General features: G+C 40.2%; 1 protein-coding gene across 4 annotated transcripts in view; it reads right to left on the reverse strand.

The window, feature by feature from the left end:
• Positions 1-14206, reverse strand: part of LOC105478298 (sortilin related VPS10 domain containing receptor 3) — a 612041-nt gene that overhangs the window by 60861 nt on the left and 536974 nt on the right. For all 4 annotated transcript variants that reach the window (XM_011735416.3, XM_071069164.1, XM_011735417.3 and 1 more), the window contains 2 exons: positions 3902-4019; positions 2765-2898 (listed from right to left, as the gene is read on the reverse strand). In XM_011735416.3, coding sequence (XP_011733718.1) covers positions 2765-2898; positions 3902-4019 — 252 coding nt within the window. The remainder of the gene's footprint in view (positions 1-2764; positions 2899-3901; positions 4020-14206) is intronic.

Consider the following 14206-nt stretch of genomic DNA (forward strand, 5'->3'; position numbering starts at 1 on the left):
AAGGTTCAGAAATACTTTGAGCAATGCCACCAGTATCTAACTAAATGGATACGACCCCAAGATACTACTCTGAAAACAGTGCTTATTTGGATGTATAAACTTTGGTTTACTTGCAAAAATGCCACAGGGACCACTTAACCCTAGGGTATAAGAGTAACAACAGCAGCAACAGCAGCAGCAATAGCTAGCTTATGTTGTATTTCTACGTTGTACGTCAGTAGGATAAATGCCTTATCTATATTAATGATGTATATTAATATATTAATTCATTCATTCTTCCTTAGGATCCAGTGAGGTAGATGTTATGTATTTTTACTTTGCAGCTGTAGAGATGAAGTCATAAAGATTAAGAAAATTTGCCAAGGTCAAAAACTGTGACTATCAGTGCTAGAATTTTTGCCCAGACCAGTAAATGTTACTGGAATTACTGATGAGAAAATATTTTACAGTTCTTATTTCTTCTCACTTGTGATGCTACCCAGCAATGGGTGAGGGTCTATTATGGCACACAGAGACACGGGAGAATATGTACCATGACAAATTCAAAGACAGTATGCCTCAATGGAGTTAGTCTGCAGAAGGACATAAGGAAGCCTGAAATTAATATTCTGAATATTCAGGTTGACATCAATATGTCACAAGCCATAATTTTGAGTGGCCTACTGCACTCATTGCTATGACTATTTTTGCTTAATTGTGATTAATAATTGAAAATATTTTTCACTATGTGAAAATATACTTTGTTCCCAAGGGCTCAAAATGGTCACAGAAAAGACCCTGCTAGTAAAATTTAAATTCCATTTAGCATGTCTCATTTTCATGACTTTCACTGAAGCCATGCTTTCCCAGGTATGAGTTTAAGGATGAAGAACAGGTGGAGAGCAGTCAGAGTCACTCCTCTGGCTTCCAGGTATATTCTTAGCAGAAAGTGGGAAACAAAGGATAGTTTCTAGTACAAATCAAGCTTAAAAACCAGCTGGATTAAATGAGGCTGGAAGGAGTGAGGCTGTCATTCAAGGGCAGCTGCTCTGTGCCCACTTGGACTTACTCTGGCTATTTGATGCCAGAGAAGCCCAAATGCAGCTCTATCATTGCCCTGCCCCTCCCAAGTTTAAAAGCCAATGCCCAAGTCCTTAGTTTTGTCTTTTAACAAAGACAAAGCTGGGATGGGCTACCAAAATATTCAAATTGAACTTTAGCTTTTTATTGTGATGCAGAGGAAGAATTCATCCAGCTGGGATCAGAGTCCTATGTACCCATTCCCAGAATTGGGGAGGTTTCTGACCCTCCTAAAAGGAATGATGTTCAGAAACATGCTACAACTATTTACCGAATGTTTACCACGGGCCAGGCACTGTGGATGCAGACACAGGGGAAGTCTAAAACTCCTGCATTCATAGCACTTACATTCTACTGGAGAAGGATAGGTGATAGTAGAACAATCAAAAACATGTTCATTTTGTATGGCAATTAATACTAAGGAGACAATAAAACAGGGATATGCTAGACTGTGCCAGGGTATAGGTGAGATTAGGTGGTCTCAGAAGGCATTTCTGAGAAGCTGATATTTTTGCTGAGACATGAGTGACCCAAAGGTGCTGGTCATACTAAGATTTGGAAGAAATTCTTGCATTTTCTGCTCCCTGGAATGAGCCAGGATTAATGAAGGTGCAGGAGATGGTAATGTGGTTGCAATACAGTGAATACGGTAAGAACAGTAAGGAATTTAGACATGAAAGTAATTGCAGGGCCAAATCACCCACAATGGAGGAAGCTAAGGAAAGAAGATCAGATTGTATTTTAAGCGAGGGGGAAGATACTGGAGTATTTTAAGTGTAGTAGTGATAAGATACGGTTTGAGTTTTTAGAATACCATCTCAGTTGCTGTGAGGAGAATGAATTTTAAGTGACAAGGGTAGATGTGGAGAGAGTTCGATTCCTGGAGTGATACAGACAGCTGCGAGATGGAAAGAAGTGCTTTGAGTTAGAATGTGTTTTGGGGGTAGAAACTGCAAGGACTTGCAGATGGCCTGGATCTGACAGTGAAAGAAAAGGAGAAACCAAGCCCTTCTGACAACTGAGTGGATAGCTGTGTGTTTTATTGCAGTTGGAAAAACTGGGCAAGGGACTCCTTCCAATGAGGGGGATTCAAGGAAAGCTTTGCTTTGGCTGCCTTAAGTTTGATATCCCTGGTAGTGAATCAAGAGGAGATGAATGCTGAGTAGATAGCCAGACACATATGTGTCCAACCAAGAGAAGGGGGAGGCCAGGGCTAGAGGTAAATATTTGGAAAACTGTCTATAGGTGAGATTTGAATTTCATTAAGTGAGATTTAAAGTTGTTCTCTGTTGCTGTTATTACGGGGAGAAAAAGGAAATAAGAGAGAGGTCACGTGGAAGAGCACAGAGTGCATGTGGCTGGAGGCAACAGCAAGGCAGTAGCTCTCTAACCTCTGTCAGTGCCCAGCCCAACTTCTCCAGTACTTTCCAACACAGCTGCTCACTGCAGATGAGAAGCCCCCCCTGGAGATGCTGCTCTGATGGAGCAGTGACCCTCTCTGTGAAAATGCCTCAGCCTGTCCTCCTTCCAGGGATGCAGACTTCCCATCTGGCCCAGTAACTGGGATGGTTGGGCCCACAGGCCAGCAGATACACCTCACATCTCTGTGTCATGCCTCCTCTCCTAACTTCATCTTCACCCCACCCCACCCCACAGACAGGTGAAGACCTGGTTGGAATTGGTAATAAAATGCCAAACAACTCACCACTCGAAGTCCCAGTTGGCACAGACACAGGGTTCTGAGACCACTGATCCTGAGTGGTCTCGGCCCAGGGCACACTGAGCTCCTGGCTTACGTTTCTTGAATATTTTCCTTTCTCCCATGACACAAGGCTCTCCCTTAGAGAGAAATTCCATAGTGAGAGAGACAGAAAAACAAAAAGGTGGTGAAATAAACATGTTGTCAACAAGAAGCATTAGCCTGTTCATTCTCATTTAGGTACTTTATGTAGCAGTCTCATTCTCAGTAATGATCCAGGAGTTTCAAGAATAAAAGTACTAATCTTTTACTACTACATAAAAGGAACATTATGGGAGGTGGGCCCACTTCTACCCTCCACCCACCCAAGCCAGTGATGTCTACATCATCCTGTTTCTGCTCCACCTCCACGGAGAATGTAAGGACTCCAGGCATCTTTGCAGACCACCAGGCATTTGCCCAAATGGCTTCAGTAGCAATTCTAGTGGAAAGGAGCCCATTTCTGGCACATTTTTCACATCATCTTCAGAGGGAAATTGAAGTTGACCCAAAATGTTCCCTCTCTATGATAAACGACCATGCCCAAATCCTAATTCCCAGTCAAGGACAAAGAAAGGAGAAGTTGATACAAATTACAAGAACCCAGTGGTTCTGAAGAATGCAGAAGCTTGCTTATTTCTCATAGCAGTAAATATCTACCATTGCTATACCTACTCACCCCGAAACCCTTTCTCAGTGGACCTGTTCCCAGTGCTCTGGGGCCCTCATTTCAGGCCAGTCTGAGAAATGCTCTCGCCCTCCACATTGACAGATGAAATGAGCAACTCTTGGAGGCCTTCTAGCTGTAAAAAGCTCATTTCTCCATGGATACAGCTAAAACCCTAGGTTATCATCATCACCTTTCCCCCAGGCAGCTCAGTGATTTCAATTAGTAGATAGGATCCCAGGGTGCGAGATGGTTCCTAAATATCATCCGGCCCTACTGGACCTATGTATGTTTCACCCTTTTCTTCAAATCCACACCCACAACCTCAGATGACCCACTACCTTCCTCCCCTAAATAGGAAGGCTCAAATAAGACCCAACCAGGCTTGCACTAGCTCCTCCTCCTAGAAGCCAGCAGTCCACCTCCCTGGGGTGTACCTGATTGAGCAGGTGCCAGGTCTGATAGTCCTCCTTGGTGCAATGCCGGCTGAAGATAGATTTGTAGTCCACTTTCACCAATTGCCATTCGGAGCGGAGGCTGAAGTGGCCAAAAACTCTAAGCGTTTAGGGGAGGAGTGGGAGAGACAAATGGAGAAGGTCCCATAGTCAGTCACTAATGCACAGAAACTGGGAAGGAGAGAGACATTCACTGCAGCCTGGACTTTAGTTGTTCTTCCAAAGTGAGCTCCTTGAGGGCCATTGAGGAGAAAGCCCACTATCCATACAACTCAACCAACTGGCATGTCATTCACATGGGTTTTAAATCAACTATATTTTAAATTGCAAAAGTAATATATGTCTATTACAGGAAGCATTTAAAATATAGAAAGCCCAGTAAAGAAAAAAATTGGAATTGGTAGTCCCAAACTCACCACCCATATAAAACCCTTGTTCAGATTTAGATAAACAGTCTTCCCATTTCTCCTTAATGCAAGCACTGGCATTTTACCTACCCATGTCCACTGACAGGGACTCAGTTTCCTCATCTGTAAAGTGGATTGTACATATGTATGTTGGGGTAGAAGGAGTGAATTTGCTAATTTAAAGCACAACTTTGCCAACTGCAAAGTCCTGGTTGAATTTAAGTGTGTTAGTTGAAATTCCCACTGTTTAATGCACATAAATACCTACCCTCCCTCCTCCTTCCCTGAAAAGAAGAAAAAAAAAAAAAATCACAGCAGACTCATAAAAGGAACTCATATTTATGTATAGTAAAGAAGCACACCATCTGTGACTTAGATAATCAATACTGACCTTTTCAAAGCCCAGCAGTTGATTGCCCTATAAATATGAATGATCAATTGTTTCTAGAAAAATAGAAAAAAAAAGACTGATCATCCATACTCTACTCGGGTGGCATGTCTTGCAATTACAATGCAAGACATCTATCATAGTGATGTAAAGGGGAGACCGATCATGCTGCAAACTTAAAACAACCGAAGTCTTTCAAGGAATTGGATGGCTTCCATTTCAGCAAGACTTAATCACACTACCAGCCCTGGATTCTCCTGTGCCCAAGTTCAGACACTGTTATGGTGACACCTACAAGATTAACTCTCTTCCTGGGTCATTTTCTAATGCTCTCTAAAAGATGAGGATGCATATGGGAAAGGTGGAGACTGACAAAACTTGTGAAATGAAGAAGAATACAGAGTTGTTTTTGTAGATCATCCAATTTACAATACATCTCAGGATCAATTTTGAATGTGCTTCAGATAAAAGTTAAATAAAACCTTTTAGAGCCTTATCTAAAAGAAAATTAAGCAGACTTTGAAAGAGAGACAGGATCTCTCCTTTAGTAAAACTACATGGGTTTTGTATGGATCTAAGCTCAGCATGGGGTAGCAGAAGCTCTGAGCCTAGAATACCTACCATAGGCAGCTGACACTGTGGAGCAAAGCAAACCTAACTCCCTCTCCCTGGGTTCTCTCTGCTCTCTTGTATTCTTGCTAAATCCAGTGGTTTCCAAATCCAATTCATCGATGCCAGGTCATCCACTAAATTATTTCCATTTCTTAGCTCTGGATTCATTTTACATAGAGGTCAGTCCATTTTAAATCTTTAACAAAACAGCTCTCTCTTATCAAACATTTTTGCTTGTTTGAAGAGAGGACAGTTAAACTGATAAGCTCATCAAGGGAAAATGAAACAAACAAACAAACAAAAAAACAGTGGGAGGAGACCTTGACAAATATCTTTTTTTATCTCTATCGAGCCTTCAAAACTGTCACATTCAGATGCCACTTCCACCGGTAAGTCTTCCCTGACTGGAATACTCCTAGTGCAGTATGTTAATGACGCTAAACCAAATATTTCTGCTGACTCCAAATAGTTTAAATTTACTTCCTGGATTACAAAAGACGTCACGTCAGATTAACCACATTCCTTTCTATGAAAAGGTTACTAGGCAGACAGAAGAGGAAAATGTGAAGCACATGATTTGCCTGGATACCAGCATGGCATTTAACAGGGTCTGTCATAGGAATCTTGACAAAAAGATTGAGAAAATATGAGCCAGGTACTTGGTAAAATTATGTGGCTGAACAGTACTTAAAAATTAAGACATTAAAATCAACCAAGAGGGAGGTGTGAGTAGTCCGCTGCAGGGTTCTGTTGTCTGCTCTTTCTTGTTCATCATTTTTATTAATGACTTGAAGACACGAAAATAATGGTCATCATTGGAAATTGAATTTTTTGATGACATAAAGCTGGAGGAAGCACTCAATATGCTCGATGGCAGAAGCAAGACTCAATAAGGTCGTGACAGACTAAAGATAGGCTCAACTTAATAAGGTGTGATGTAACCCAGAGAAATGTTAGCTAGATCCTTTCCATGGTAATTGTATAAGTAATGGATAAACGAAATGGGGCTTGGTAATTTTCAGGTTTAATAGTAATAATAATAGCAGCTTAAGAGTTTCCATTCACAATGTGAACACTTTAGGGAGACATAAAATATTTAACGTGATCTTGAAATGCAGTAACAGAATTATATGTATTATCTAGAACCAAAGAGGCAATAACCTGGTCTTTTCTACACTAACTAGATCACCAGGTAAATTGTGGTTGCTTTTGGCTGCTACCATTCAAGAAGGATATAGACTGAGTGTCTGAATCTACGGTACATGTTTGGGCTTTGGTAGTGGTGGTGAAGTATGAATCTGTTTAAATTTTAAACAAACAAAAATGTGCTTATCAGCATGTATGTATTTATCTATAAATAAAAATCACATATATTTTGTCAGATTATTCATAGGGGTTCATAATTCCTAAAGTTTAAGGACCACTGAAGAAGAGAGTGATTAAGATGGTACACTGCATTGAATGGTGACCTGCAATAAGATATGACCACTTCCTATTCCCTGGAACTGTGAATGTGACCTTATGTGGGAAAAGCATCTTTGCACTTGTAAATCAAGGGTCTTGAGCTGAGATCATCTTGGATTATCAGGGTGGGCTCTAAATCCAATAAAAGACACAAAGATGAGTAGCATGCAGTGAGCAGAAGGCCATGTGCAGACAGATGCCAAAATTGGAGTTATGCAGCCCAAGCCAAAGAACACCTGGAACTTCAGGAAGATGGAAGAAGCAAAGAATGAATTCTCTGCTACAGCACCAGGGGTAGTAGAGGCCTGTTGACCTTTTGATTGTGGACTCTAAACTCCAGAACTACAAGAGAATAAATGTCTGTTCTTTTAAGCCACTAAATTTGTTACAACAGCCACAGAAGACTAATACAGGTGGCAATATGATCCAAGACCACTTTCGTCTACCCAAAATGTAGTGTAAGAACTAAGGCTGGTTAACCTGGACGTGACATAGGAAAGTGCAGTGAGGGAAGAGCAGCAGGTGGATATTCTAGGGAGCTCTCTTGCATGTAAAAAATAACCAAAAATAAAAGTGTGAAAGTTTACAAAATGTGAGAGAACTTTCTTCTTCTTTTTTTTTTTCTTTTTTTTTTTTTTAACAGAGTTTCACTCTTGTTGCCCAGACTGGAGTGCAATGGTGCAATCTCGGCTCACCACAACCTCCACCTCCCTGTTCCAAGCAATTCTCCTGCCTCAGCCTCCCGAGTAGCTGGGATTACAGGCATGCGCCACCACACCTGGCTAATTTTGTACTTTTTTAGTAGAGACAGTGTTTCATGTTGGTCAGGCTGGTCTTGAACTCCTGACCTCTGGGGATCTGCCCGCCTCAGCCTCCGAAAGTGCTGGGATTACAGGTGTGAGCCACCACACCAAACCTGTGAGGGAACTTTCTAACAGACAAAGGTTCTAACAACAGAAACAAGAGATGCTCAAAAGTTAGCAAGCATAAAACTTCAAGCTCAGGCTTGATCAATTCCCAGGGCAGATACGGAGTAGCATGCAAGCATCATCCATGTGTACAGCCTAACTGACCCCAAGCCTCTAAGAATGTCCATGTTCGTGGTCTTTCCAACTCTTTGAGCTATCCATTACTGATCTCAGAGTGCTCATTTCAGGACAGAACACAAGAATAGGTGCTCAGTCAGGACTTACAGACTTGTTCAGATTGTTCTGTTTTGCAGTCCTCACAGGTACATTCCTTTCATGTACATTTCTTTGGCTTCTTTCCCAGATTTCCTTATATTGTGTTTCCCAGGTCTTTCCCCAAACTGTAAACTGACACACTAATATGTTCACTCAGGAGTGTGCTAGTCTGCTCTCCCTTGAAGTCACTTTCGTGTATCAGATGCAAAATTTTATTTAATCCCTTAAACACTGGTAGGATTATGAGCTTTGCTCATTTTCTCGATGGGCCCCAAATAAGATCAGTGGGGTAAAACCCCCTGGCAACCTTCAGACATTAATGTGTTCCCCACCAATCCACCCATTTTCAGCTCTGGGAAGAGCAAAGTTCATTGTGGGTCCTTTCCTATGGGGCATAAATGACTCAGACACATGGTCTCTTTTGTATAGACCCAGCTTCCCTAATTCTGTTCAATATCACATTAATTCATTGCTCTTCTGATTAGAGCCTATGGAAGCTGAAGAAATGACAGAGACATAACAAAATAAGCAGGGGATGAAATTAAGAACCAATTCAAGTATTTTTCTTCTCTTTTCATGAATACTCAAGGAACAGATGTTAAAATTTACAAGATCTGTGGAAGTAAGAAACCAACAGAGAAATTGAAGTGGGCATCATCGTAAACCATGTCCATCACTTTGGAGTGATAAACACCGAGAAGGTCCTCTTGATCCTGAATTAGGAAAAGAGAAAGTCCAGACTGCTTCTAATTGATAACAATAATTTTGAAAATAATCAATTTCCAGAAAAAGTTTCTCATCTGCTGGAAATACTCCTCTTAAGGAGAGCCTGTTACCAGCAAAATAGGTACAGCACACTCCTCATACGTGTAGTACTTTTACGGAGGGAACAAAGTGGTTCATGTATCAATGGAATATTAAAGCCCAAGAGATGGCTAAGATGGAAGAACCAAAGGCATGGAGCATCTTTAAAAGGATACTATAATTCTCAAATCGGGTGATACTGATTTCAGAAAGTCCTCTGTGATTCCTCTGGCAACACTGAGCTCTTTCTTTAGAAGCTCAAATGGTCCTGTTGTCTCTAGACCAGAGGTTCTCCAACATCTACATCAGAATCATCTACAGGGCTTGTTAAACATAGAATGTCTCACTCCCCGAGTTTCTTATTAGTGCATCTGAGGTACCTAAGTATTTGAATTTCTAATAAGTCCCAGGCGATGCTGATGTTGCTGGCCCCAGGACCGTATTTTGAGAACAACTTCTCTAGACCACCAATCCAGAATTCCAGAAAGTTCCTATACTTTTGGTGAAATTTTTGTCAACTAATTAAAAAGCTTCTTAAGGCTGGAGATACTTTTAGTACTTCTTTGTATCCTATGAAACCTATCAACAGTAGCTGCTTAAAAAAGAATGGCTAATTGGTCATTGAATGCCAACAGAAAAAAACAAGGCAATTCTAGAGCGTGGAATTTCATTCTCAGGTCTTTGGCAAAGAGAAACTAATTCTTAGTATGGCCAAACCCACTGTTATTAAATCCCACTTCCCTGCAATTACCAAGATAAACTATTTTGACATCCTTTTTCAGAAACCCATTCCTAGCCCCCTTTTTAAACTCAAAGCATATTTTCACCAACATAAACCCCCATCATGTGAGATAATGTGGGTGAAAATTTTGAAAACCACAATAGACAACAAATGTTTATTACCATCATCATCATTTTTACTGTTGGAATCCTCATAGACTCATCCAAGGACTTTCTCATCAAGGACTTTCAATAGGCTTGGCTCAAAGTCCCTTTTTCAAGGTACTTACTAACTTCATATGTTGGGACTTCCTTTTTTTTTTTATTTATTTATTTTTTTTTTTTTTGAGACAGAGTCTCGCACTCTTGCCCAGGTTGCTGGAGTGCAGTGGCACCATCTCGGCCCACTGCAAGCTCCACCTGCCAGGTTCAGGCCATTCTCCTGTCTCAGCCTCCCTAGTAGCTGGGACTACAGCCGCCCGCAACCATGCCCAGCTAATTTTTTGTATTTTTAGTAGAGATGACTTTCTTTTTTTTATTTGACATCTTCCTTGTGAGCCTTGGAGAAAGTGAACACCTCATATATAAATATAGATGACCGCTTGGAAACAGGTAGCCTACCCTTTGGTTTCCTGAGGAAGTTGCTCCCAACCACAGGAACAAAATAAATGAATTCTCTATGCTATTTCTCACTATATAGATTTTCAGAAAAAAAAAATCAATTAAAATTTATAACTCCCGTTTTTCTCTTTCCTTTTACCTTGCCAACTGGATTTTTCATGGGAGTTTTTGACAACCACTCAAGATTCACCTTCTTCTTGGACTCTACAAACTTAAGAGGCCATCTCTGTCTTTTTCTAAAACTCCTCTGATTCTAAATGCCTACACTGCTAACATGACTCTGGTTACAGATGGTCCTCCTGTGCTCTTGAATTGTTGTTAACATATGGGTGGTCTGGGCAAGGTCGCAAGAGTACTGGGCAGGGAAATAGAAGACTTGGCTTTTCTTAGACATGGTCTGCCATAAAATTAATTAGGTGACCTTGAGCAAATCACTTCATCTCTCAAGGATTCATCTTTTTTAATAAAAGATTATTTGAAATCAGTGACACGTGTTCAAAGAATGAGTTGCAGAAATAGCCTACACAGAATGTGGCCCTTTCAAGACCATTTCTAAGAGTTTATTTTCTTTCAACCCCCACGTCTACCTCAAAGTATACAAGCTATCCATCTCCTGGTAACCCTATACACAAAGGATTTATCTATTACAGTCATTCATCTTTGTCTGCACTGGCATTTCTTTCATATAACAGATGCTTAATAAATAGTTCTGGGTTGATTAATGATAGAATTAATCCAACAAAATCATTCACTTCTTCCAAAATTGAGGTAATAGCTTCATCTGCCCTTATTTCTGGGTCAAAGAATGTGGCTGAGTTGTGTATCATTTGGAATATAAAAGGACAGAAACAATCTCAGACAAGAAATTGCAGCAAATGCTCTGTCCCTTGTCACCCTGGACTGTGCTAGGATTTCCACAAACAAATATGATTTACTGGGACCCTAAATAACCCACCTCCTTTAATCCACCATTCAGACCTGAGTAAGCCTTTCAGGAAGGGGAATAATTAATTTGAGGGAGGGAGGCGGTTCACAAAAATAAGACTTCATTAGAATTCTATACACAGAGAGGGTTAGCTACTCATTAATTAAATGATTTCAAAGGGGATCTCTGTATATAATTGCTATAATTTAGGTGGAAAGAATGCCACACTAAATGTAATTAGAGGACTAGGCTCTGTAAAGATGTTTTCCTCTTTATAGGAGAGCAGCCCTGGGTTACCTGACTCTCCCCTGCATAGTCATTTGATTCTTTTTTAGCCTCCCAATTATGCCAACTTTTATGCATAGTTATGAAAGCTGAGAGAAGTTTTAAGAAGAGAATGGTTGACCACAATCCTTCAAGAAAGAATCAGAAATTGTTCCTAGGAAGTCACTAGAAAACATCGAAAAGGAAGAACAGTACTGTGGGAGTTATATTAGTGGACTTCACTGCAGGCTGACTAATGAGTGCATCTTTGATCAAACTCAACTAAGATAATATCGTATTGCCATTGACTCACAACTGGGATGTCCTTCTTTTCTGTCCTCAGAGACTCCAGTACCTGCAACTCGAGTTCTTCTAACCACCAACCGTCCCATTTCCATCTGCTGGAATAACATCTTCAGAAACAGAGCGGGGCAAAGCCAACTCTGCCAGCCCCTTCCTGAGTTTCTTCCTTCTGTTACTGCCTTGACTGGACTGCCAGTCTTCAGGCTAGAAGCCTCTGCATCAAGAGACCCAGTCCTCAACCTGCTTTTCCTCTGCTTGTGATGGCTTACCCCACACCTTGTCTTGTCCAACTCCTACTCCTTCTGTAAGCCTTAAGTCAAATTATAGATAGTAGGTTTTGGTTGGGGGATAAAAGGGGCAGGAGAAAAGCTTTTCAAATCTAAATATTTCCTAGAGACCATCCTTATTTCCTCTTTAAGAAACAAAATGAATCGTAAAGAACTCATGGTTTTCTTTCCAAATATATGAGGTTTCTTCCTTTTTCTTTTCAAAGGCATATAAATTTATTAATGTGAGTATGGGCATGGAAGTCATATAGAATATGAAAAACTGTGAGGTTTTTATTCTTTGTTTTCATCACCATCATTTTATTTAAAATCTCTAATTTAATTGCAAATATTTAAAGAGAATGTGGTTTCAATGATAATCAGCTCTTTGAAAGTAGTCTAGACTTTGTATTTGGATCAATGTATGGTTAATATGTTAAAATATATTAAATGTTTAGGAACAGGACCACACAGCAGGAAGTGAGTGGCCAGGGAGCGAGCATTACTGCCTGAACTCTGTCTCCTGTCAGGTCAACTGTGGCACTGGATTCTCATAGGAGCATGAACCCTACTGTGAACTGCACATGCAAAGGATCTAGGTTGTACATTCCCTATGAGAATCTAATGCCTGATGATCTGAGGTGGAACAGGTTCTTCCCGAAATCAACACCTCCCACCTGTACCCTCATCCTTGGAAAACTGTCTTCCATGAAACCAGCCCCTGGTGCCAAAAATGTTGGGGCCTGCTGCTTTAAATCAAGCTTTCTAATAATATTATTCAATATTCAAAATCATTCTAACCTTTGGACTACTTAGTCTATTGGTTTCTAAGTGAGGTTTATCAAAATGTTTTCCTATGATTGCAAACCTTTCATTTCTCCTTGCATGTTTTATAGTCTTTATATTATACAACCACAAAACTGTACAGGTTTTGAATTATTATATTTTCTTGGTAAGTTTTTCCTTTTAGTTCTAATTCAAATACTACTTTTCTATTATATCCTCCCTGATCTTCCCTCCTTGCTTCTTTTCCATCCTCAGAAGAAAATAAAATCACTCTCCCTTGAATTTCTGTAGCATTTTATCTGTATTTTGGGTGTGACCCACAGCACTTCCAAAATGTATGAAAAATCATAGTATATGCACGTAAGTGTCTTATTCTTTTTGCTAGATTTTAACTTCTTAGAACTTTGCCAACTCACATAAGATTGTGCCTTATGCATCACAGGTGCTTGTCATATATTTATTGTCTGAGCGGCTGTAGAATAAAGTGCTTAAGCACAAAAGTGTTCATATTAGATGGCCCAGATGTTCCCAATCCTGGAACTACGGAGGGTTCCTTACACTTTAAACTTACTTTCCTCATGTGCAAAATGAGGAAAATAGCAGTATCTAACACAATATTGAGTTGTATTTTATAGTGATTGCTATAAATTAACAAATTAATAATTTAAAACAATTATTAGTATAGTTATATACTACGATTATTTACTTTGTCTTTGCTGGATGTCTAACTATTTTTTTGGGCAGACAGTGTGCCTTATGCTTTTATATCCCCATGATCCCTACCCATAAGACTCTGCAAACAGTAGATGAGCAGATCTCAGTCAAATAACAATAATAATTAATATTACTAGGCCAGGTGCGGTGGCTCACGCCTGAAATCCCAGCACTTTGGGAGGCTGAGGCGGGCAGATCATAAGGTCAGGAGTTCGAGACTATCCTGACCAATATGGTGAAACCCCATCTCTACCAAAAATACAAAAATTAGCTCAGTATTGTGGCACACACCTGTAATCCCAGCCACTCAGGAGGCTGAGGCAGGAGAATTACTTGAACCCAGGAGGCGGAGGTTGCAGTGAGCTGACATCTGCACTCCAGCCTAGGCAACAGAGAGAGACTCCATCTCAAAAATAATAATACTAATTAATATTACCTACATTAGGGAGAAATTATTGAACACTGAGGGTATGCTAACCACTATGCATGGATCATCTCATTTTATTTATTATTCCCATTTAACAGGTGAGGAAACTGAGGTTCAAAAAAGTTAAATAACTCATCTGACAAGGTTACACAGCAAGTAAATGATGAAGCCAGGGGTCAAACTTAGGCGTTTGCAGCAATCATTCTAAAACAATTCTCAGCAATGTGCATTTTCAGCAAGGCTGTTACTCTTTTTTAAGTCCTTCATGACTCATTAGCAATCATTTAACTGCACAGTTTGGCACCGGAGTATGGGCAATGGGATCCTCTTACCTCCAGCTCCTAATAGCCTGTTTGCATAAAAGGCAGAAATGCCTTGAAATATATAAAAGTGAAAGTACAG

This window comes from Macaca nemestrina, chromosome 9, assembly GCF_043159975.1.
Source record: "Macaca nemestrina isolate mMacNem1 chromosome 9, mMacNem.hap1, whole genome shotgun sequence".
Taxonomy (NCBI): Eukaryota; Metazoa; Chordata; class Mammalia; order Primates; family Cercopithecidae; genus Macaca; species Macaca nemestrina.